Source organism: Psammomys obesus, unplaced genomic scaffold, assembly GCF_907164565.1.
Source record: "Psammomys obesus unplaced genomic scaffold, mPsaObe1.curated_primary_1811, whole genome shotgun sequence".
NCBI lineage: Eukaryota > Metazoa > Chordata > Mammalia > Rodentia > Muridae > Psammomys > Psammomys obesus.
The window spans coordinates 4,581,406-4,607,617 of record NW_026596443.1 but is presented as its reverse complement, the minus strand read 5'-3'; the positions used below and the strand labels follow the sequence as shown (position 1 = coordinate 4,607,617).

Below are 26,212 nucleotides of genomic sequence, written 5' to 3'. Positions count from 1 at the left end.
ATTCAATAACAACTCAAGTGTGAACATGCTGCCCGGACAGGGCGGGAGCCACTGTTCCAATGACACCTTGCTGGGCAGAATCATGGCTCCAACAGCAATGGCTCTAGGAACTACCTATTTAAACAAACAATGGAAAATGATGGCAAGGGAAGACAAATTGTATTTCTTTTAGCAATTCATCTTCTAATTTTGCTTTTAAAATACAAGGATGGTGAGCTGGAATAAATATAATATTGCTCTACAAATTTTATTAAATTTAAAATAATCTTCAAGATTCTTCTGTTCCTTGTACATGTTTATTTACTCAATTATACAGTAGTTATTAGAAATTTTGCTTATAATATATCATAAAACCTAGCAGAAGTGGCAAACCAGGTCATTTTTGTGAGTTGCTCCTTTCATGTTTCCTAATAATGTCCATGAGGTTTGCCCCCGTGACCAGGTTGCTCTGTGTCTGTTTGTCTTTCTGCTGTTCCCTTCTCTTCTGCTCATGAAGGTAAGGAGAGTGTAGCAGCTGTGGGGGGAGAATGGATCCCGTAGGCTGCACTCTTTTGGCAACATCCCAGAAGAGTCTTTTAGAGTTGTTATTGATGAAAGTGATTGCAGTTCCATTCTGACCGAGTCTCCCGACTCTACCAACCTGAAACAAAATGCAAAACGACATTTTCAAGTCTCATTCATTTCGAGAGAAATGAAGACTATCATTAAAGTTATTTAAAAAGCTTGACATTCATTCAGATAAGGGTTCTTCCTTGGTGTGTGTGTATGTGCACTGAATTCAGTCGGGGTGAGCATTACCCATGAGCTATAATCCTAATTATGCTCTTTGGACTTTGTGTTGGACATATTAGTATATTAGTGAGATCAACTTAGAGGGCTGATGCTAACATATACATTGTTTGCTATCTTATTTTTAATGAAACAGCACAAGAGGACTGTTTGTTCTAGCTTTTGTGCCTTGAAATGTTAGATTTAAGCTATTTTGTTTTTACAGAGTTCTCAGTTTGACAGAATTAAATGGACACAAATTTGTCATTCAAATATCAAAATCCACAGCAAGCACAAACTCTACTTGTTTCTAAATACAAAATGAAAATATTCCGAGAAAGTTTTCACAAGAAGGGAATCAGTCATGGCCAACTTCTGCTCATCAATTAAATGTAAAATCTAAAGTCTATGCTTAGAAATATTCAAGTGAGCCAGGTGGGGCTTCATGAACTCATGAAACCTTGACTTCAAAATCAATCAATCAGAGAATAATAAGAGTTAGCAGATGTAGAGAAATTGGAACTCATACATTCCTGAAGAATACGTAAATGTTACTCTGGAAAACAGTCTGGCAGGTAATGAAATGCTAAGCATAGTTACCAAGTAAATGAACAATTCTGATCCTAGGAACTGGCCAACAAGAACAAAAATGTGTGGACAGAAGAATCTGTATACGAGTATTCACAGTAGGGCCACTGAGATTAATAGTAGACATAAAGTAAAAAGTAGAGCTACTGAACTGGTCCACAAGGTGGTGTATCATAAATGGAATATTTTTGGCGATAAAAAATAAAACAAAATTTAAATATACATGCCATAAAATGGGTAAATGCTGAAAACATGCTAAATAAAAGATAAAAAGTTACAGAAGACCACATGTGGCATGATCTCTTTTACATGCAGTGACCATAAATCTACAGAGGCAGAAGGCAGAGTGCAAGTGTTAGTTGGGAATGAGGATGCTTGTGTTTGATCTGGAGTGGGATGACTGCTGATGACATGTGGCATCTTTTTTAGGGTGGTAAACATTTTCTAAAGCTGACTGTCGTTATATCTATACAACTGTATGAATATATTTAAACATTTAGTTGTTTGAATTAACTTTAAATGAATGATTATATCTGGGTAGTGGTGGTGCACACCTTTGATCCCAGCACTTGGGAGGCAGAGGCAGGTGGATCTCTGAGTTCGAGGCCAGCCTGGTCTACAGCGTGACTTCCAGGAGAGCCAGGGCTACACAGAGAAATCCTGTCTTGAAAAAATAAAACAATAAACAAATAATCCCCCTCCAACAACAGCAACAGAAGAGTGAGTTGTTCAGTATCTGAACTGTATCTATTGATAATTTACAATGAGATCTAGTATAGCAGGAAGTGGGGGTGCTTGGGAGGCTGAGGCAAGAGCACCAAAAGTTTGAGGTTAGCCTGATCAATTTGGAAAGACACAATCTCAACATTTTAAAAAAGGGCCAGGAATATGGCTTAGTAGTTAAGTGTTTGCCCAGCAGGCACATAGCCCTGAGTTTAATACCTAGTAAAGAAACAAAAACAGAAAAACAAAACCAAGGCAAAACAAAACAAAAAAACCTCCAATATTTTCTGAATTCTGAGGTAGCTGATGCTATTTAACATCAAATTACTTTCCCCAGAACCTTTCTACCATTAAAAATAAAAAACGGAAACATGGGAATTTCTATTATACTTATCTTTGACTTAGCAGTTCTCTTAAACTTTTTTTTTAAGGTAGTCTTACTATGTTGCTCAGGCTATCCACAAACTTCCAGTTTCACACAATCCTCCTGACTCAGCCTCTCCCACAGCTGCAGCTACTGATTTGACCACCATGTCCATGGCCAGAGGAACTTACTGCATACTAACACTCATAAAAAAATAAGTATGTGAAAGTTACTGCAGCATTCTGAAATAATAAAGCATTAGAAACATAACAGTCAATAAAGGATTTGTTAGGCCATAGCACAGTCACATGATATATTATCTTGCAACAGTTTAAACAGGATAAGGCAGGAAAGTTAGTGAAAACACTCAGGAGCCTGGCCACAGAGGAAGTGCTCCCTCACATCTCTTAACATGTTAGGTCTATTAACATTTATTAAATGGTACCTAGCGAGCATGCTGATGAGAAAATACATCGGAGATAAAGTTAATAAAGCAAGGCAACAGAGCAGTAGGTATGATGTGGTCTCATTTACATATATTGATGAATATGTGTACCTATGCACATGTGTTTATCATTTTTTACTTATCTGACAAAACTTAAAGATAAAACTAAATGGTCAAGGAGGCTGACTGCCAGATGTACTGGTGCACACCTTTAATTCCAGCCCTCCAGAGGCAGAGGCAGGCAGATCACTGTGAGTTTTAATACAGGCAGTACAGACCCTGACTCAAAACAAAAAAAGGAAGGCTTACATCTCATTTCGTGCCCTTTTCTACTGGTAATACTCAACACTCATTCTGTGGTTTAAGAAGTGAAACAATCTAAGACATGGACACAGAACTAGAGAACCAGCTAGCTCCAGAGTCAAGAAATCTTACATCCTCACGAAGCCCAGAGGCGTCACTGGAGTATAGTCATGAAAGCCAGAGAGTCAGCCTTCAGATGGAAGGCTAAGTGACTATAAGCAGCATATTCTAAGAAGCAAAGAAGCTTCTCAATATCATAACTCTTCAGAAAAATTTCTATCCAAAATTATGAAAATTTGAAAGGAAACATTTTATTTGCTCTAAGAGTTCTCTCTGGTAGGATATTCAATTCCTGATTAAGCGTGAGTAAAACTCAAAGCAGCCGTACAGTGCGGACACTGAAAACATTAAATCGGTGGCATCGGAAGGTGAGTCCAAGAGCATCAGAGAAAGGCTGTACTGGATGGTTTGTAAGCGATGCCGGAGAAGGAAGACGGGAGCAGTCAGTGAGATAACACCGCACTAAGCTAGGCTCTGTTTCTACCCGAGAGAGAGGCCATTGTTACTCTTGGCAGCAAAGGAAACAAGTGAAACTTTAAAAGGTGAAAGACTAGGACAAGTAAGGGTATGAAGAGAAGACAAGATTCCTAAAACAACAAGCATTCTAAAGGATCATCTTTACTCTGGCCAGATACAGCAACTTAAAGTGATCTTTTAAAACAGCTTCTTTTTTCCTTGAATATAAAAACCACCAGTGGCTCACTGAAGGAAACAAAAGAAAAAGAAGCAAAAATAAACCAATAATTTAGTGCCTGAACTGTGTCTTAAAGATTTAATTTATTTCTAATTCATGTGTCTGAGTGTCTGTCTGCATCTGTGCAGCATGTGCAGGCTAGTGCCAGCAGAGCTGGAGGAGGGTGCGCAGTCCCCTGAAAAAGAGGTTGCAAATGCTTTTAAGCAGCGCTGTGGGTGCAGGGCACTGAGCCAAGTCCCCTGAAAAGCAACAAGTACTCTTAAACACCAATCCATCTCTCCTGCCACTTAACATAATAAACAAACAAACAAACAAACAAACAACCTCCAACATTGTAGGTTTCACATTTCCAGTTTTTAACATGTATTTAGAACCAAAACTTTTTTCTAAGCATATATATAAGAATATATATGCTCAGAATATGTATAAATATATTTTTAATTTTTTAAAGCTTTAAAAGATTATTTTATGTGTGTGAATGAATGAGCATATATATGTATGTATGTAAGTATGTATACTACGTGCATTCCTGGTACCTGAGGAAGTCAGAAAAGGGTGTCAGATACTCTGGGACTAGACTTGCAGATGGTTGTGAGCAACCATATACGCTCTAAGAACTGAACCAGGGTCTTCTAGAGGATTAGACAGTGTTCTTAACCTCTGAGCCAACTCTGTAGCCCTAAGCATGTGGGTGGACACACACACACACACACATTTTTAATACCAAAAATATGCAATGGTTTCCTCATCCTGACAACGCCTTATTCAATTCTACTCATTAACAAAGCGGCAGGGTATTGACACCCCTTACCTGATGAATATACTCATCCATACTGGAAGGCATGTCAAAATTCACAACCAGCTTGACGTTGACCAAGTCGAGGCCTCGGCCCAGGACCCCTGTGCTCACCACGACCTCATAGTCTCCTTCCAGTAATCCCTTTCCAATAAATCAAAAACATTCATTATTCAGGCCAGGAGTGGTGGTGCATAGCTGTAATCCCAGCACTTGGGAGACAGAGGCCAGCCTGATCTAGAGGAAGTTCTAGAACATAATGAAGCATGTCTAAAAAACAATAAACAGTTAAGAAAATCATTTTTATCTAGAACTTTTTTATGTGGCTTTGTATAATTCTGGATTTTTTTTTTAATACCTCAGTAGTATTTGGCAGAATAGCTTTTGAATAAATAGAAGTCTTGAAAAAATGAATGTAGCTTAAAAAAGCCTCTTTCACCATCATGGAATTTATTTTACTAATTTACTCAAGCAAATCTCTTCCTAAGGTGAGCTTCTGCTCCGCCCCAGACCAAACTGACCTGATTTCTGAAACGGTGGACTGGGAGTTAGCTATCCATTTAGCACAGGTGCTCTAGAGAGCAAGCATATTGCCCCCCTCCCCACCCCGAAGCCTGAGCAAGAGGAACATGAACTTTATGGTCACTGCTTGCCTTGTGCTTCCTGGCACTGAAAACAACTGTTTTATAACCAGCGGGTAGTAGGCTTTCTCTTGAAAAGTGTGGTAAAATAGATTTGGGAGGCAGAGAACACAGAAAACTGAGAACCACCTTCAGTATGTTCCTCCTTTCCACCTGAGATTTCTCTGAGTGGATGGATGTGCTGTTTAGACCTGTGATCTTCTGAACCGCCTCACTCAACAGATCTGCACCAAGTCTGCAGTCCACAAACACTAACACGGGAGGCTTAAAGAGTTTCTGATCCTAGGAGAGAAAACAAGAAATTAAATTATCCATAGAGCGTACTTCTGTGGAAAACTTCTCTGAGACCATTAGCATGAGCTAATTATTGAGAGGTTTACAAATACTGCTAAAAGGAAATAATAATTATTTTATAATATAAAATAAAAAAAATTCTTCTAAAACTAATGTTCTCATTTAAGGATGCACAAACTGCTCTTCTCACTTTTTCTTGTTTCTTTTTGTTGTTGTTATTGTTTTTGTTTTTCTTTTGTTTTGCTTGTGAGACAGTATTCTTCTGTCTAGCCTTGGCTGTCCTGGACTTGCTTTATGGACCAGGCTGGCCTCCAAATCACAGCTATCTGCCTGCCTCGGCCTCCCTGAGTGCTGTAATTAAAGGCATGTGCCACCATGCCCAGCTCATCTCACTTTTTCATCATTACTATTAAAAATATATTTTAAAAAATGTTAGGGCCCATTATATAGTTCTTAACCCTGCTTGCTAGTCAATACAAACTGTTCTTTAAGTTACTACCATATTTGTAAGTAACTGTTTGCATATATCAACCACTCCAACAAGTTTGCTTAAATTAGTTCAAAAAGTTGCAAGGACTGAATAATCAAGAAACACTTTGAAAAAATGTATATAATTTTTGAAAGTAAAATACTGAAGAATTGTATGTAGGGTATATGAGAGAGAGGGAGAGGGAAAGGAAGAGGGAGAGAGAGAAGAAGAAGAGCCAGGGGTAAGAGAGAGGGGGGAAAGAAAGAGGATCACAGTCTGTAGTGCAGGCTCACTGGAGCTCAATCTGTAGCGCTTGCTAGTTGCAAATACAAAACTATTCCTCTACCTCAGAAGAAATACTGGGATTATAGGCATGAGTCACTATGCCCAACTCATGAGGAATAATCTTCGTATTTAAATATCTCTGTATAATAAGGAAAAGAAAAACAGATTCTCAGCAGAAGATATGTCACAAACACTGCAAACCTAGCACTCCATGAGCTGAAGGGGATTATGAGTTCTAAGAGAGCTTCGGCTACAAAGTGAGACCTTAGGAACAAAAGAAAATTGTTTCAGGATATTTGATCACACTATGAATCAAGAGATTGTGTTATTTAGTGGAAAAACCTGTTTCTAGTTGTGATCTGACTCAGCCCTGCACACACCTTTAATCCAAGGGCTTTCTGCTTGAACAGGATTAAATAAAGTCAACCATAGGTCAAGAGGCAGAGCTAGGTGACAGGAAGTTAATATAAAATTATTAAGAAAAAGCCATAGAGGATAAGAGGAAGTCAAGAGGATGGATAAAGAGATGCACAGGAAGTAAAAGGGAAGACATTCAATTTGAGAGGTTTTTTTGAGCTGGCATGGGAAAAAGAACACTGCACTTTTGACACTGGCTAAGGAAAACAGTCAACTGGGTGCTTTCTCTGCCTCTCTGAGCTAGCAGTATCTGGCTCCCGAGTCTTTCTTGGTAAAACTGAATTATTGAGATTTTGTTAAAAACAGCACTTGGTGCTCCAATGGGTGGCACAACCACAAGAATACAAAAATTACACCAGCTGCAGACAAACTGAGAAGCCATTAGATTTGATAATACACATGGGAAGTCCTCAGGAAAGAGTTGAGTAGTATTAAAGGAAAGATATTTCCCATGTTAAAGATGGGAAATATTATAATACTGAGGATTAGGACCCCGTATAATGAAGCAGAAAATGAAAAGGTAAATGACTTAACTGAGATTTGCATAATACTGCTTATAATTACTGTCAGTGTGATAATTCATATTTTTCTCATTATTAGCCATAGTGGCTTTTTTGTGATAAATATGAAAAGTGGATTGGTAAAATACAGGTTTTAGAAAGACATATAAATAAAAATAAGAAAAATACACAGACAGAGAAATTTAGACAAGAACCTACCTCCCCACTGCATGATGAAACTAAAGAGGGGTGGCCCAAGGTTGTTAGAAACCAACCTTAGTTTTCCAGTTACTATACAAGAACTACCAGCAAATGATAGGCACTCCCAAGGTTATGAAGAAGTTAAATAGAGCCCTATAGACATATTAGATTTGAGAAAATTTAAAGAAGCTTTCATATGGTATGCATTCATCCTATGTGAAGCAGATATTAAATTCACGTTCAACACAGAACAGAATCATCACCCAAGACTGGAAAGATTTGGCAACAGTAACATCAGAAGCTGGTCCACAGTTACAATGGTGAACATGATGAAAAGAGGAAGCTAGGGCTATAGAACAATGAAATAGGGCTAGAGGTATTGATATTTCCCAAGATCAGTTTGTACGTGAAGGTCAATATGCTGAGTTACAAAGGCAGCTTGAATTTGATGATCACACTTTGGTACTACATCATTTAGCATCTTTAAATACCTGGGATAAAGCTGAAGAATCAGGAAAGAGGTCTGAGTCATTTACTAAAATTATACAAGGTCCAAAGGAAGCCTTCACAATTTTTTGCAAAGAGTGACTTCAGCTGTAAATAGGATAGTATCAGATTCAGGAGTCAGATGAATATTAATTAAATCTCTGGCTTTTGAAAATGCTAATTCAGAATGCAAAAGGGTGACTAGGCCTTTAAAGACAGGATCAGCACAAATAGAGGATTGTATTAGAGTTATGGCTGATACTGGACCTCATGTTTATGATGCTACTTTCAAAGGAGAAGTATTTTCTAAAAGTTTTAAGAAAAGCAAAACGGCCGATGTTTTAATTGTGGTAAGCAAGTTCACTTAAAAAGGGACTATAGGCAAGGCACTCCTAGAAACAATGGTTTTTCTAGATATAAGCCAAAAAGAAGGCCCCTGTCCTTCTGGAGTATGCAGAAGGTATGGCAAAGGCCGACATTAAACAAATGAGTGCAGATCAACCAGGGATAGGCCTGGTAACCCTTTGTTATTGGGAAATTCCCTAGGGATGCTGTCACAGGCCCTGATATTAAATTTGATTCAATTGTTACCTGTCAGCATCAGAGACACTCCTCCACTGAGGAATTAAAAGATGTCTGTTGTTAAACACGACACTACTTTGGATATAATCAAGAACAGAACAGCTTCAGTAGATAAAACAAAAAATTCAGGAGAGACCAGAAAAAAAGTATTTTGGCAAACTTCTATAAATGATCAGAGACCAAAGCTGAAAATACAAATAAATGGCATTGAAATTGAAGGTTTAATAGACACAAGAACAGATGTAACAATAATTTCATCAAAATCTTGGCATTTAGATTGGCCTCTTTGGGAGGTAAATATTCTGATTCTAAGGACTGGAACTTTATCTCAGTTAAAACAAAGTTCAAGATGGGTCAAGTGTTTAGGGCCAGAAGGGCAAATAGAAAATTAAAGTCACATGTGGCTAATATAGCCATGAATTTATGGAGACATGATTTGTTACAGAAATAGAAAACATAGATTAACATTCCTCCAATCTCAGAAATAAACCACAAAATAAAGAATGCTTCTGAGAGAAATATTAAAAGGTATTATCAAGAAGAGTCACAGACCAGTCAGCTTGTACATAAGCAGGACACAACAGCTGTTGGTCTTTCAAAGGTACCAACCACCCTACCTTTAAAATGGTTAACTGACAAACCTGTGTGGGTAGAACAATGGCCTTTGACACTGGAAAAATTACAGATACTAGGACAGCTGGTAAAAGTCCTAAATGTTCAAGATATTGAAGAATCAATCAGTCCTGGAATTCTCCTTTATTTGTTATTAAAAAGAAATCTGGAGAAAATAGAGAATGTTTTCAGATCTAAGAGCTATAAATAAGGTGATTTAGCCAATGGGCTCTTTACAACCTGGAATTCCTTTTCCTTCTTTATTACCTAAGGGGTGGTCTATTATAGTGATTGATTTAAAAGACTGCTTTTTCACTATACGTTTACAAGAATAGGATAAAGAAAAATCTGCCTTCACAGCTCCTACTTATAATAATGCTCAACTTGTTAAAAGATATCAGTTGAAAGTTCTTCCTCAAGGAATGTTAAACAGTCCCTCCTTGTATCAATATTTTGTACAACAGCCATTAGAAATAGTTTGTAAATACTTTCCTCAATCTAAAACTTATAATTTTATGGATGATGTCTTACTGGCTGATTCAAATGCAGATATCTTAGAAAAAAATGTTTGATTAAATAAAGAGAATTTTGCCTTGTTGGGGATTATAAATCACTCCTGAAGAAATGCAAAGAGGAGATTCTATCAATTATCTAGGATATAAGACAGGTTTACAGAAATTTTGACCACAGAAAGCACAAATCAGGAGAGATAAATTACAAAGTCTTAATGAATTTTCAAAATTGCTGGGAGATATTAACTGGCTACAGTCCACAAATGGATTAACTAACCAAGAGCTATGTAATTTATTTCAAACCTTACAATGTGATAGGACTTAAATAGTCTTAAAAAATTATCAGATGAGACTGAGTGAAACTTGGCTCTGGAAAAAAAAGAAATCACAGGATGCAAATGTGACCAGGATGTGGTAGTGGAGGGGCCTGTGCCTTCCTGAACTAAGGAAATAAATCAGTTTTCTAAACCATTCACTCCTCCTCCAAGAGAGACACCTATTGAACTGTAGGGAGTGGCAGAATGGTCACAACATTTGCCAACACATGGCTTACTGATAGTTCATCAACCACTGATGGAACCAAAGCTAATGGAAATAGGCAGCCTATAGACCGGGGGATGGAATGGCAAATACTGAGGAAGGAAAATCAGCACAGCACTATTGGCGATAAGACAAACAACTAGGAAGGCAAAAGGAAAATCTCCATCTTCTCCAATTCATGATGCATGTGCAATGGTATAGCATATGGTCATCAAAATGGAAAATCACTACCTGGCAGAGAAATGGCAAATATATCTGCTCATGGCAGGCATGAATGAAAATGACAAAACCTAGCAAAACTTAGCAAAGACATCAAATTTTATGTCGTCCATACAGGCAAGACAGACAAAAATGCCTGAAAATAATGAAATAGTGGATAAATTGGCATCATGTGTAATTAAGACTAGAATATTAAAATTTGCCAGGGAACAAATTCAGAATAAATCAGCAAAAATTACAGAAAAATACACATTCAAAAAATTTGAACTTAGTTTACCCCTCACACTAAAAAAATAAGGGGAAATGGAGAACTAAATTAAACCAGGACAAACCTATGAGAATAATAGTACTAGAATAATAATACTGTAATTACACCTTGAACTTATATAAAGAAAAAGGCGAATATAGCTATATTTATTCTCACATATGAAGGTATATTTAGTTTCAAATTTTCAAATTTAAAAATAATTGTTTAAAATTTCAATTGAAAGATAATACTTTTTCTGTTGTCAAAAACATTTGCCTGAGGCTAGAGATAACCTGCTAAAAAAAAGATTGGATTGTCCCAGAGTTAGGGTTGGAGTAGGGTTTTGTTTTTAACTTCCCAGGAGAATAAAAGCATCCAATTAAAAAGTCAGGAGACCACTGGACAAGTAAAGATCTGAAGAAAAAAGGTGGATCATCAAGAGAAAATGTTCCACAACAAAGAGTAAATTGGCCAAGTGGTATCACCCACCTCCAGCTGACCAATCTGAAATCTCAGCTTGGAGCCTCAGACTAGCACTGGCATCCATGCCACCATCTTGCCCAGGTGACTGCCCCTTCCTGTGGGACAACCACCTGGCTGATACTGGTTGGGGACAGAACACTTGGGTGGGGCTCCCCTCTTTCTTCCTACCATGTGGCTGGCACATGGCAGATTCCCAAATGCTTGTCTCTGCTGCCCTCAATAGACATAAGTGACAAATGGTCTTTATGTGGTCCCAATTCAGTTAAAAAATAAATGCTTTGGGATTAGAACATGGCTCTCTCCTTCTCTAAACCCACGTATGCTTTGTTAAAGGAAAATCCAAACTCTCTGTCTCACATCAGAAGAGCTACCTGGTATGGGACAGAGGAAAACAAAAAATTAGGAACTTTTTAAAAAAAATTCTTTCTTTTATTTTCTTTTTTAAAGACTTGTTTATTATTTGTATGGTATTCTGCCTCCATTTTTTGCCTGCAGGCAAAAAGGGGGTACCAGATCTTATTGTAGATGGCTATGAGCCACCATGTAGTTGCTGGAACAGCAGTGCTCTTAACTTCTGTGCCATCTCTACAGCCCCAATTAGGGACTAATCTATTTATACTAATCTCATAATCTTTTGGTTTTCATTTGACTCTGTAAAAATTTTCTGAAGGTATAAATATTATCTCAAAATCTGTTAAGATTATTATGTATATATAAAGCTTCTGTTTAAATCTGAAGCAGGTAACTAGAAACAAAGTTTGTAGGCTTGTGTTCTCAAACCTTTTAGCAATCTTCTGAATATGGCACTTCAAATGTTTAAGTTTTCTACAGTAAACAGTGACATCCCTAATAATAGCCCTGAAGTCTCCAAGAAGATGATGGGACCCTGCAACGATAAATCCATCTGACTGTGGTAACGCTAACCACTGGGAAAAACTGTCCCACGCCTCTTCTGCTACCAGGTTCTATGCAAACAGTAGACACCTTTGGATTGACTGCTGTGTTCTGCCTTGCCAAAATTGCCACCAAGCTGACAAACACCACCAAAAGATCAGTTTAGGACTATAAACTGCTCAGGACGTTCAAATTGCAAAGTTCATGGGAGACTGACACAGACATTTTACAGAACTTTGAACTCAAAAATACTTAATCCCAAGACTGCCAGATACAACCATGCTGACACTGTGGAAAGCTTGTCAGAAAAAGCTTTCTTGTTTTAAATAGTTTTACCGTGTTAAGAGTTAAAACCTTTCCTTTTTGTTTAAACAAAAAAAGGGGAAATGTTGCAAGATATCTGACTATACTGTAAACCCTGAGATTGTGTTATTTACTGGAAAAAACCTGCTTTTAGTTGTGGTATGGCTCAGCCCTAGCACACACCTATAAGGCAAGAGCTTTCTGCTTGAATATTATAAACAGGATTAAATAAAGTCAACTATAGGTCAAGAGGCGAAGCAAGCAACCAGCTGAAAGGAAGTTAACAGGATTATTAAGAAGAAAAATCATAGAGAGTAAGAGGAAGTCAGGAGGAAGGACATAGATGGAAGTAGAAGGGAGAGATATTCAGCATGAGGGTTTTTGAGCCCGCATGGAAGAAGGAGCATTGAGGAAGGTCAGCTGGGTGCTTTCTCTGCCTCTCTGAACTAACAGGCTTTTACCCAGCATCTGGCTCCAGAGTCTTTATTGGTAAAATAAAAAAAAAAAAAAAGAGATGTGTCTCCCCAAAATCCCTACTAGACATCTATACTGCATATTTTCAGAAATAAAACTTTGAGTTGGGCATGGTAGCAAATGCCTTTAATGCTAATATTGAAGAGTGAGGCCAGAGGAGTCTGGGCTATATGATATCAGTCAAGCCAGCCATACATAGCAAAAGCCTGTTTCAAACAAACACCAGAAACAAAATTTAACTTGATCCTGAAAGAATTCTGATGTGGGTAAAAGAATTTACTGCTAAATATCTGCAGCAGAATTCCCCCAAAGCTCCCCTTAGGTGTCACTCTCTCTGGAGCTCCAGAAATGCAAGCACAAGTGACAAATTATGGCTGACTGCCTGAATACTCACATTTAGAATTTCAAATAACTTCTTCTTTTTCGCTGGGTCTTCTACCCACAGGATGATCTGCCGCACACTGGAGCAGGGCAGGTTCTTGTCCCCAGTGATAATCCTCACAGGGTTATGTAGAAGCTGCTCTGCCAGTTGCTCTATGCTGCTTGGAACCGTGGCAGAAACCAAGATGGTCTGACAATCACTAGGAGTGTTTTCCAACACGTCAAGCACTTGCTGTTGAAAGCCCATCTTCAACATGGTATCAGCCTAAAACAAAGGCATTCTAAAGTCAGGCTTACTCAGCACTGAAAGCCAGCACCACCCAGGATAAGACTGCATAATTAAGAACAGAAAGAAAAAAAAAAACCACAGAAAAATACATCACACTATCAAAGGATCAATAAAGAATGTTTATGTAAAATTATAAACCATATAACTTAATGATATGGATTATTATTATTAATATTTATAAAATAGACATCCTACATACTTATCATAGGGCACTTTTAAATTATGGTAACATAACACTGTGCCATTATGAAAAATGACCAGAAAGCTCTTTACTGGGTAATAAATGATTGCTCAGAGAAAAGAAATGAACACTATGTAACACAATACTAGTTATAAGACAATGTAAGTATATACATATACACACACAAGAAATTAATTAATTGAAGGAATAATTTATATGGTAATTCCAGGACTTGGGACACTAAGGCAGGAGGACTGAGTTCAAGGCCAGACTGAACTACAGAGTGAAAAAAAACCTGGAAAACTGAATGGCTACCACAGAGAGGCCTAGAGAGCTGTTGTGTGTACAGGGCTGGGGTGCTCACTACACTTTTCTTTTTCAATGCTGAGAATTTAACCCATGTCTTTGCACATGCTAGTGTTCCACTATTGAATCACATCTGTTGGCTTTGAATTTTAGAGACAGAATCTTGATATGCAGGCTTGAACTCATGATCTTCCTGCCTTAGCTTTCCAAGTACTGGGTTTAAAGGCATGTGCCACTATGGCCGTTAGGGCTCAATTTTTGTTTTCCAAAGTTTTATTTCCTTCTATTCATGGATATGTCTTATATAATAAAAGTATTTTATATTTAAAAATTAACATTAGGCATTGCTATGGTTTAAATGCTGACTATGGTCCAAATATTGTCATTTCTCCAAAATTTACTAAAACTTTACCACTAACATTCACTGTGTGTCCTCTGTCACAATCTTCCCTCCAGAAGTATCTTCACTGAAATCTGAGCATAAGCATCACCACCCCAGAGAAACTCTGTTTACCAACCTAAGTAAACCGTTAGGTTTGTCCCTGCCGTATTGCCGTGGATAGATACACACTTGCCACAGCTTCATGGGGCAGAGCTCATAAGCATTCCTTTCCACTACATCCACTAAACGAACAACAACTGGCATGTCAAAATAAATGATGGACAGCCTTAACTCTAAGCACCAAATAAGACCTAATGTTGTACAGCAACATCTCAGTGTCCCAAGCCTCTCAAAATCTAGGAGTTTTTCAAGATCCCTGAGCTGCTGAATCAGACTACCCAAGTGAGAAGGCCAGTCTAGCTAACATTCACTGGGCACATGAGGTGGTTCCATGTTTTTGTTTGTTTGCTGTTGTTTCCTTTTATTTGGAAATATGGTTTCCAGGTAGCCCAGGCCGGCTTTGAATTCATGTACTTTAGGTGTGTGAGTAGTTTGCCTGCGTGCCTGTCCATGCTCTATGTGCATGCCTGGTACCTGTGGAGCTAAGGAAAGGTGTTGAATCCCCTGAAACTGGAGTTGGAAATGGTTTTTGGGTGCTGGAAACCAAACCCAGGTCCTCGGTAAGAGTAGCAAGTGCTCTTAACTATTGAGCCATCTCTCTAGTGCCCTCAGACTGGCTTTGAGCCCCACACCCACATCCAGCACCAGCCTAATAAGTGCTGGGGTTATAGGCCAACACGTACTCTCTGTTCCCCAGACTGTTTTTATCACTAGGCCAGGCCAGGCAGACCTGCGCTTGATGGCTGTGAGGCAGCCAACGACAGTACAGAGACAATACAGAGACAGTACACTCTGTGCATAGTCCAATAGAGCAGAAGGAAGGAGACATCAGCCCGGACCCTCAGGGACAGGGGTCAGCTTCTGAGTCTCTTATTCTGAAGCAGTGAAGAAGGAACGAGATGGGGGAGGGGAGAATTCTAGCCAAAGGGAAGGCCTGACAAGTGACCCAGATAATGACTTGGAGCAGAGGAACAGCAAGAAATGATGTGAGTCCTGGCCTCCTCCTGCAACACTGGCATCCATCCGCCTTTAGAGACATCTTCCACTCTCAGTTCCTGTATCAGACCACTGTGCTGACTCAGTGCCAACTCCATGTGTCCGGCCCTCAGCCTCAGCTCTCACTGCTCACTTCCCCCCACCCTTCTCCTGGAGAACAGACAACACATAAACTCCAAAGCACTCTTCCTGTAAGGAGAAAATGGTTCCCCTTTGTCTATTGTTCACAGGAAGGCCAAACTCAGAGAGGATTGTGGGACCCAGCATTTACTTCTCACCCTTTTCTAACATTAAAGGTACAGCTATAATTGTGGAGTCAGCGCTCCAGCTGCCGTCTTCTTCCACCTATGCAGTCATCCGAAGGCTCATAACTGATGACTTTACAGCAACTCTCAGACTAAACCCTTCAGTCCCAACGTCTCCACCCTGCCATTGACCCCTTCACGCCTTGGCTGGTTTGCTGGCTGCTTGGTCTTTGAGTCCTTCTTCTTTAATTTCTCTTTTACTGGGCAGGGGACTACCCTCCCTAAACCACTACTTTTACCCTGCTACGCCCAGCTCGTAATTTAGAAAGCCTCATTGTCTCCCACATCAAATCCAGAAGCTTCTGCCTCCCTCTCAGGGCAATCTATAATTTGACTCCACCCTAGCTACCCAAATCTACTTTCTACTATTTCTCAGGAAGAATTCTTTCAAACTCGTTGGTCTCCTTCCCTCCCCTCCACAGAGACTTGGGCTCTTTCCGACTCTGCTTATCTCTTCATTGGGATATCCGACCTGTCCTCTGGGTTTTAAATTTGTCCCCCATCTTCTTAGGAGCAGTTCAAATTCCATTACTATTTTTAATAGTCAAAGCACTAACTCTCTAAATTCTACTCCTGACCTTAATTGTCCTGGACAATTAGCGTATAGTATACATAATACAACATCTTATTTTATAGCGGTTTCCCCTATAAGTGACCAACTATTGCTCAAAAGACAAATTCCAGCCTGTACCTGTTTTGTGGAAACCAGCTACATCCAGTCACTCTTCTCTTCTCTTCTAACGTATTTTTAATGGTGCAACAGACAGAACAAACACTTTGCAAATGTCAGGCAAGTATTTTACAATCCAGTTACTCTTTTTTTAAAGATTTGTTTTTAGTTTATGTGTATTGTGTTTGTCTGCATGTGTGAACGTGTACCTACTTGTGCCTGGTGCCTGTCAGCTCTCCTGGGACAGAGTATAGACAGCTGAGAGCTACTGTGTGGGTACTGGGAATCAAATCTGGGTCCTCTGCAAGTGCAGCAGGTCCTCTTAATCACAGAGCCATAGCAGGAAGTGGTTAAAAAAAAGTTCAAACTCTAGTCTTGAGGGCCTTGCCTGTATCATCTTCACATATCTGAGAGTATCCCCTGTTGTTTACTGGGACAAGGGCACACAGGATGTGATTACTGGTCAGAGCCTGGCATGGCACTTTTACCACTGCTACAAAATAACCAAACCTCTGCTGTCACTGCTGGTAGGGAACACGAAGGAAAATGTGTCCTGGATGCAGGGGTGGCAAAAGCTCAGTTCTCATGTTTGTCTGTATGATGTTATAGGTCTGGCAGGATGGCTCAGCATAAAGGCACTCGCAGCAAAGCCTGATGAGCTGAGTTCAATCCCTGGAACCATGATAATGGAAGGAAGGACCCAACTTCTAAACGTTGTCTCTGACTTCCACACAGGTGTCATGGATGCATGTTCCTGTGTACCTATCCATGCACATGTGCACACACAACAACAACAATAATCAAAAATTAAATAAAAAACATAGGGCTGACAAGATGGCTCAGCGGTAAAGGTGCTTGCTGTCACCCTGAAAACCTGAGTTTAATCCTGGAACCACATGTGCAGGAAAGAACCAATTTCCACAAGCTGTCCTCTAACCTTCACACTTACACATGGCAAGTGCATGAATACATTTACACAATAACAAATAAATGAAAGTTCTCTATCTATATACATACACACATATATGCACATATAATAAAATAATGCACTTACTTCATTGTATACTTCAGAGCTATAAAATGCTTCTCAGATATATTAACAACAACAAAAATTTCACAACCATTATACCAATGCCCAGAAAAAAAAGAACTACTATTCAAATACCATTTAAATAACCACTATTAGTACAGCTCCTGTAAATAATAATAATTATTGTCACTGATTATTTTAAGCATCAGGAAGCATAAAATATTTTAAAAACCAATCTCTGTGAGAGTGGAGAGGTAGCTCAGTGGCTGAATGCTTGTGTATCATGCAGAAGGTCCCAGGGCCAATTCCCAGAACTGCAAAACAAAACAAAATACAGCAAAAGCCCACAGCCTTATCATGGAGCTTACAGTGACCACTGAATTTGAGTGTTCTTCACTAGGAAAGATAGCTTTGGTTTAACAGAGGGAATCGTGCCTTGGTTTAGCTGCAGTGTACACAGGAGTCAGCTTAAGACCCAGGACAGTAAATTTTACAAGTCCCTGGATTTTTTTTCCATTCACAGAAAATATTCTGAATAAACAATGACATTACATAGCTACAATATACTTTTAAATAAATTATCCAAAATCAAGTGACTGCTTTTTAACGTGTATGTATAGTGTATGTGTAGTGTATGTGTGCTCACAAGTGTGCACACACGTGTCCATACGCATGTGAAGGCTGCAGGGCAATAGAGACCATCTTTCTCAGTCACTTTCCATTTCATGTTATACACACACACATGCACATTCATTTCTCTATTTATGTGTCTGTGCATGACTGTGTGTAAGGGTGTGTATGTATGGAGGTCAGAGGACAACCTTGGTACCAGATCCTCACCTTCCACCTTCCCTTGTCTGAGGAAGGGACTCTATTACTGGTCATTGCTGTTAGTGCATCTGGTTTCCAGAGATCTGAACTCAGATCATCAGGCTTGAACGCCAAATGCTCTTAGCCCCTGGGCCATCTTCCCAGACACCTGCCTTATTGTTTGAGACAAACTGAGCCCAGAGCTCGCTGATTGGCTACACAGGCTGGCAGTGAGCTCCAAATCCCCTGTCATCCTCTACCTAGCACTGTGGTTTCAGACATGTACCTCCATGCCCAGACCTGGCCTGAGCTCAGGTCTGCATGCTTGTGAAGCAGACACTTTTTGCACGGAGCCATCGCCCCAACTGCCTGACTAATAGTCTTTAACATGACTACTTACTTCATCTACGACCACAATTTTTATGGCACCAAGTGATACAGAGCTCTGTTTTATTATATCCAGAAGTCGCCCAGGGGTTGCTATGATAACCTGAATAAAAAGAACAAAGGCAAATTTAAAATTAGATAACATTTATTCATTTATTCACTCTTTTTTTTCTGTTGAGATAGGGTTTTACTATGTATCCCAGCCTGCCTTGAACTTGTAACCCTCCTGCCTCCTGAATGCTGGGATTGTAGGTGTGCACTATCACACCTGGCCTTTCTATTTGTACTGAGTAGCTAATATATGCTAGATACTGTGTAAAGTACCACAATGAATAAGACATATACAGTTTCTGCTCTCAAATAATCTGTAGTCTATAGGAAGAAATGAATGAAATAAATGCTATTGTGATACATATGATACACAATAAATGGAGAAGTCTGTCCAGTACAGAAAACATAAAGATGAGCCTAAAGGACCAATGGGGGAAGGTGAGTGGCTAAAATACAACAACAAAAGTACACCTGTGTAGCCTCTGAGGTGGGTCTCTACTAAGGGATCCCTGAGAAAGGCATGCTTCCTGCACTGGCCAAGGAAAAAATAAGGCAAACATGGACCTCCATAAGCAGAGAGTAGATAGCAGATAGTAAGAGCTCAGAGATATGATCTAAAGCCACAGACACAAGCTCAAGGTTCTACTGGTCAAATCAGGGCCAAACCAAATCACAGTCTTTAAACAAAACAGGAAACCTGATTCCATACTGATGAGCACAAGACATTTGTGTACCCCAAAGTGCTTCTCCCAAAATATTTACTAAATACAAAAGGAAAAAATAAATTTTAACAGTTGAAAGACAAGTGAACAGCCAGCAAGGTAGTGGTGCCGCTGAGTGGTGGGGTACTGCCCTAGCATTCATGAGACTTGGAGTTCCACCCTAGCGTCTCAAGGAAGAAGAGAGTAAAAGTTAGCCACCAAAAGGGATGCAGTGAAAAGAACACAGTCATATTTCTCTTTAAAGGGGTTTGAAATCTGGGCATGGTAGAGCACAATCTGTCACTATAGTCCTTCAGAGGCTGATGCAGGACTGTCATAAGTCTGAGGCTAAGCGGGAGAGAAAGGTGGGGGTGGAGGGGGGACAGGGTGGGGGCTGGGAAGCTGGCTCAGCTGTATACACACAAGGACCTGAGCTCCAGGCCTCAGCACCCACAGAAGCTGGCTATGGCTGCATGTGTGCGTGACAGCCCAGCACTGTAGAACTCCCGCCTCAGTAAGAGAACCTGTCTCATGACAGAGCGGGATCCCAGTGTTCTCCCCTGACCGCTATAAGTACACAGGAGCACACACCTGAACACACATGTGCACATACACCACACATGTACTATACACGTACAAAATTTTTCAAAAGAACAGAATGAAAGGATGGCTTAGTGGCTAGAAGCACTTGTTGTTCCTAGCACCCACATGATGGCTCACAATCATCTGTAACAACAGGCATGCACCAAGCATGCACATGGTACATATACATACATGCAGGCAAACCACTCATGCATATTTTTAAAAATGTAAAAGAACAATAAGAGAAATCTCAGCAACAATAAAAAGAAGTGACTTGTAAATCTTAGCAGTGCTAAAATGATAGAAAAACCATAAAGACTAAAGAACCACCACAAACTGAAGATGATAGAGACGTACTGTCTTAGTTTCTTTTCCTTTTGCTGTAATGAAATAGCTCAACAAAACAGCCAAAAGGATAAAAGGGTTGTTCTGGGTCACAATTCAAGGTATAGTCCAATTGTGGTGGGGAAGTAAAAAACTTGGAACAGATGCTCACAAGCACATCACAATCAGAAAGCAGAGAGAGCTAACCGCATGATCAGCTTGCTTTTTTCAATTTTATACAGTCCAGGATCCCCTACCCAGGTCATGGTTAAACTACACTTAAGATGGATCTTCCCACATTAATAAATATAGTCAGAATAATCCACCCGGGGCATGCCTGAAGGCCCATCTCTCAGGTGACCCAAGACCCTGTCAAGTTTGCAGCACTAACCATCCCACACACCATCCAAATAGAGTACATGATCCGGATGTACCTACGTTTTTAATGCTTATTTTTTGAGATAGGCTTTTACTCTGTAGCCCAGGATGGCCTTAACTTTAATCTTCCTCTCCTTTTTAATGGCTTCTCAAAAGCCGCTGTACTAGAGTTAGAGGTGCAGCCACTACATGCAGCTTCTTGTGCAGGGGATCAGGCATAGGATGGGGGTGTGTGTGTGAGGAGGTGGAATTATTAAAACGTGAGTGGCCTCCAAAGAGCGGGTGACACATTAGTTTCTGATCTATACTAATGTGTCAGTGTTAACTTCCTGAATCTGTAATTGCATTATGGACATGCAGAATAATGCCCTGGGTTATAGGAATCACATTCTGAAGTATATGGGAGTGATGGGGCATCAAGTCAGAAACTTCCAAGAAGCCTGGGAGAAAAAAGTTTCTTACACTGCACTGGTTTATTTCATTCAAGTTGAAGATTTTTTTTAAATGTATGAAAAAACTGTATCCAGACTTATAAATGAATAAATGTTGAAAACTAAAGACTAGCAACAATGTATTAGCTTTTTTCCCCTAAGAATGAAAATGCAGCCAGCAAGATGGACCAAGCTCAGCACTCAGAAGGCTGAGGCAGATGCTCTTAACCTGGAGGCCAGCAATCATACAAGAGCTTGTCTTGAAAAAACTGAAAGAAGAATAAAAGGTGAGCTACTTAAAGGTGATCAGGACTGCACTTACATGTCTCCATGCACTCTAATGTTCCAGTGCTGGGCAAGAAAAATAGGTCAGATGCTTGTAGGAGACTCTAGCAAGCTCTACTAACCCAATTCAGTGTTCACAAACTGTTTTAATGGTTTACCTTATAAATATATACTGCGGAACTTAGAATCTTTCACTAGGAAAATATTACCTTTCTCTGTTTTATATAGTAGACATCTACAGTGAAAACCAGTGATTTATTTCCCCACTAATTACCAATTGGCAATGTCTTACAAGTGTATTTTACATGTTTTAAAACTGTCAAACACATATGATGACATCATATGATATGATGTCCTATGAGCAGGACAGTTTTTTTGTTTTGAATACTGCAGTGTTTTCAAACCTGTTGTCCCTTCTCCACACAAGGTTCTTTGGCAGTTCAGCTCCTCCCTTGGAACTTCAGAACCTCCCTGCCATCCCAGAAGCTAGAAAGGTAATATCCAGAATTTCAGGACCAACTGCTGCCTCTAGGCTACAGTCCACCTTTACTGCTCAGGCTCTGTGCCAGCCTTCTCTTAAGCTCAATCGACAAGTATGCACAACCATTTTAACTCAAGAAAACTGGAGTTCACCAAAGCAAAGTCAGTTATCTATGACACTGTTAGCAAGTACCAAAGCTACAACTAGATCACATTACTTTCACATATAAGAAAGCACAGACTACACACTGTGGCCCAGCAAAGGATTAATAGAGTCAGATAAATTGCAATTCTAATTTTGACAATTTTTATTTATTTTGTAAAATCCCAGTTTCTGAGATCTACCTTCTCAACCATGAAAATGGAATATACAAACCTACTTTCAGAGCAAATATGGTTACACGAGACAGGTATATGAGAATACCCAACAGAGTTTAATGTATAACAGACACTCAGTAAGTTGTATTCTATTCTTTTCCTGAATACAATGAAACTTTTGTTTTAGTTTTTTGTTGTTGCTGTTGTTTTTGTTTGTTTGTTTGTTTTGTTTTTGTTTTTTTAAAGACAAAGCCTCATTCTATAGCACATACTGGCCTAGAACTCACTATGTAGCTCAGGCTGACTATAAACTCTCAGCAATACTCCTGCTTCAACCTCGAGTGCTGGGATTGCAGATGTGTATCACTATACCTGGTTATAACATTAACTTTGGAAAAAAATAATTAGTAGGCAAAAAACTAAAAGCTTAAAGAATGCGCGCGCGCGCACACACACACACACACACGGGTTCCTCTGTTGCTTTAACCTCCTCCCACCCAGGTGCTTACCTTCACGTGCTGTCGTAAGCGATGCAGCTGTGGGGGTAAGGGCAAACCCCCCACAAGAAGCACTGTCTTCATGCGTGGCAGGCCACTCATCAGTTCTTTGGCTTGCCTCTCTATCTGAATGGCTAATTCTCTTGTTGGTGTGAGAATGAGTGCAGATGGCGTTTTATCCTGCCAAGAGGAGAAGAAACAACTTACAAACCCCAATAATGAATTCCTGCTTATATGAACTATGACACCATCACAGTGACACCATCAGCCCCAGATATGAGCCTTTTGCTCGCCACATGCAGAGTTTTCCTCCAAAAATTATCAGAACTTGAGCCCATTTCTTATACAACTCATACAACTAAAGATCAAAAGGGGGGAAGGCATACACAGTAAGCAAAGTGAGAAAGAGTACTAAAATCTCTAGCACTCCTCTTGCAAGGACGACTCCCCTGGTCACCATGAAGACACCCGGAAGCTCGGCACTTTGCTTCCTGGATTCTTCCCTCTCCACTCTCACACACTGATATCTTTCTTTGGCCAAAGAACTTAAGGGCTTCGTGAGAGGCACCCACAGCCTAGCTTCTCCCTGAGCTCTATTTAATCACCCTGTGTTTGAGCTGTGCTTTAGACATCCAGCACTTTGCCCTCACACTAGCCTCTATTGCTCTTTCTTCTATTTCCTCTCTGCCTCCACTTCGTGTCACATGCACAGCCCACAAGCTTACTAGGACAGGCTGAGCAGCCTCAGTCTACAAGTCTGAAAAAAAAAAAAAAAAGGCCCTTTAATAGCAAGACTTTTGAGCACCAACACAATGTTGAAAAGTTTCAGATCCTGGGGCTCAGTGGTTAAGAGCACTGCCTTCTCTTTCAGAGGACCCAGGTGTGATTGCCAGCACTCCCATGGCAGCTCATAACCTTCATAACCTTCTACAGTTATGGAAGATCCGATTCCTGTCTGGCCTCCACAGGCACAAGGCACACATGTGGTACACTGACATATATGCAGGAAAACACCCATACACTTCAATAAAATTATAATTCTTTTAAAATGTCTCAGGTTCTGGCTGGGCAGTGGTGGAGCATACCTGTAATCCCAGCAGCTGAAGGCAAAGGCAGGTGGATCTCCATGAGCTCAAGGCCAGCCTGGTCTACAGAGCAAGTCCAGGACAGCCAAGGCTACGCTGAGAAACCCTGTCTTTAAAAACCAAAAATTATGTTTCAGATTCTGGAGCACTTTGTATTTTGGATTTCTGAATTAGGGATGCTCAACTAGTAGTCTATGCAAATATTCTAAAATTGGAAAAAGTCCTAAACCATCTCAGATGATGATACTCGGCGTATACTAAGAAAACAAATATGCAGCGTCTGTGAAACTGTGTGAATATGCTTTATACACCACAAACTAACAACGAAGTTAGTATTTCTCGTTTCATTTTGCTCGAGACAGGCTCTTACTATGCTGCCTAGGCTGTCTAGACCCCAGTGCTCCTGTCTCATCTTGTGGAGTGCTGGGATCACAGGCCTGTGCCACCTGGCCCAGCAGTACTATTTAAAGATGAACCACAGGTCACACTTAAGAATATACTTTGATATAGTGTAAGAAGCATAACTTTAATATACACTATCAGTTTCTCCAAAACCCAAGAGGCTTAGCTGACATAAACTGCAGCTCACGCATCTGGTAAACAGGGTTTTTTCCTGCAGATCAAAACTTTATGTTCTTTTATAGAAAACCTGCTAAAAATAAAATGTTTTGTAAGGAAATTAATTTTTATACCTTCCAGGAAGAGATCTTTGGCTCAACACAATAAAAAGAATATTCTTTGATATTATGTCTCACATACAAAACAGACGCAAAAATCACCAGGCGCATCAATGACTTGATTTACAACTGCTGAGCTGCAGTTTGTAAATTTATTAGTTACAATGAAACTGGGTAAATACTGCATCTGTTTCTGAGACAAATATATGTCAGATCAGTAAATTACCTCAAATAGAGCTCGGATGATAACAGGCAGGAGAAAAGCAGCTGTTTTTCCTGAGCCAGTGTCTGCACTGGCCAGAATATCTCTTCCCAGAAGCCCTACAGGAATCATCTGCATCTGGATGGGAGTTGGCACTTCATAGCCTGATTTCTTCAAGTTCTGATTTAAGGTCTCAGGGAAGCCACAGTGCTCAAAGTCAATAATGGGTCTGGCAACTTCTTGTCCTTGAACTGAGATTCCTAGCTGCTGTTTAAGGGTTTCAATCTGGTCCTCCCTTAGGGTCACAATAAAGGGGTGCTCTTTGTAGACATAAAAGGCCTCCAGCGAGGACTCTGGCTCGGAACCAGTTCTCTGCGGGCTGCTGGGTTTTAATGATTCTTCCCCTTCCTTAACTTGCAGCAGATGTTTTGCTTTGCACTCCAAGCTACACACGTCTTCATCAGTCTCATCACAGATATACTCTCCGTAGCGACCACAGACAATACAGACGGGCTCCCCAGGCTCTGCCCACCGCTGGGTTTTGGAAAACGACTTTATGGGCTCTTCTGAAGGGTGGCTGTCCTTCACACCCTCGGGCAACTGTGGAGAAGGGCTGGGTAAGGAGTTTGATGCACTGCTGGGCCTGTCTACTGTGACAGTTTCTTTAGTAACTGAAGCATGAACCTGAGTATCTCTGTCTTCTTCTAGCTGAAGGCCTTCTGCTTCTGGCTTACTTTTCTTAGTTATGCAGCTTTTGAGGTCATCACTAGAACTCCTCTTGATTTTTAAAGATCTGGGAACAAACATTCTTCAATATTCTGTTGAGGAAATTGCACCATGAGATATATATTTACCCTCAATTAAGCTCACATATTAGTGTCATATGATATTGTATCAGAGAATTTCACCCAAAGCAACAGTGAAGACATCATGTCCCTACTTAAGCCAAACTTTTCTTCCACTTGTCAGTTTCTGGGGGAGGGGATACAGTCCTCTCACACAAGTGGAGGAAACACGGCCTGCAGGGACCCCACAACCCTGCTGTGCACACCACCTATATCTGTTTACTGATCATTTGTACTTACAAGGAGCAGATACCACAGAAATTCTACAGCAAATCCCTCAATTGCATTTTCATAAAAGAAGATACTTCATAATTAGAATCTTAAAAATCAAAATTACAGACAAAACAGGGGAAAATGCTATTATATTTATATAAGTAACAGAGTGCTCATTCTGTGTGTTATTGTTTTTTTTTTTTTCTAACCTTCACAAGCAGGGAAAGTAGGTCACTGCAGTCACTGAAACCTTAAATTCACACACACACACACACACATATACACGTAATATTATTTTTACATTATATACGTATCAGATAGCATAATAAATACATGTGTATCTACGTGTGTGTATTGTTGGAAAAGTACTTAAATGTCATGCTAGC

General features: G+C 39.9%; 1 protein-coding gene across 2 annotated transcripts in view; it reads right to left on the bottom strand.

Moving 5' to 3' along the window:
* Positions 1–228: 228 nt before the first annotated feature.
* Positions 229–26,212, bottom strand: part of Ddx59 (DEAD-box helicase 59) — a 26,528-nt gene continuing 544 nt past the window's right edge. The window contains exons 2-8 of one of the 2 annotated variants that reach the window (XM_055598134.1): positions 24,793–25,586; positions 22,817–22,984; positions 18,771–18,860; positions 13,295–13,546; positions 5,512–5,664; positions 4,757–4,885; positions 229–640 (exon numbers count right to left, since the gene is read on the bottom strand). In XM_055598134.1, coding sequence (XP_055454109.1) covers positions 377–640; positions 4,757–4,885; positions 5,512–5,664; positions 13,295–13,546; positions 18,771–18,860; positions 22,817–22,984; positions 24,793–25,575 — 1,839 coding nt within the window. In that variant the 5' untranslated portion in view covers positions 25,576–25,586 and the 3' untranslated portion in view covers positions 229–376. The remainder of the gene's footprint in view (positions 641–4,756; positions 4,886–5,511; positions 5,665–13,294; positions 13,547–18,770; positions 18,861–22,816; positions 22,985–24,792; positions 25,587–26,212) is intronic. The other variant, XM_055598135.1, reaches the window with a different exon arrangement.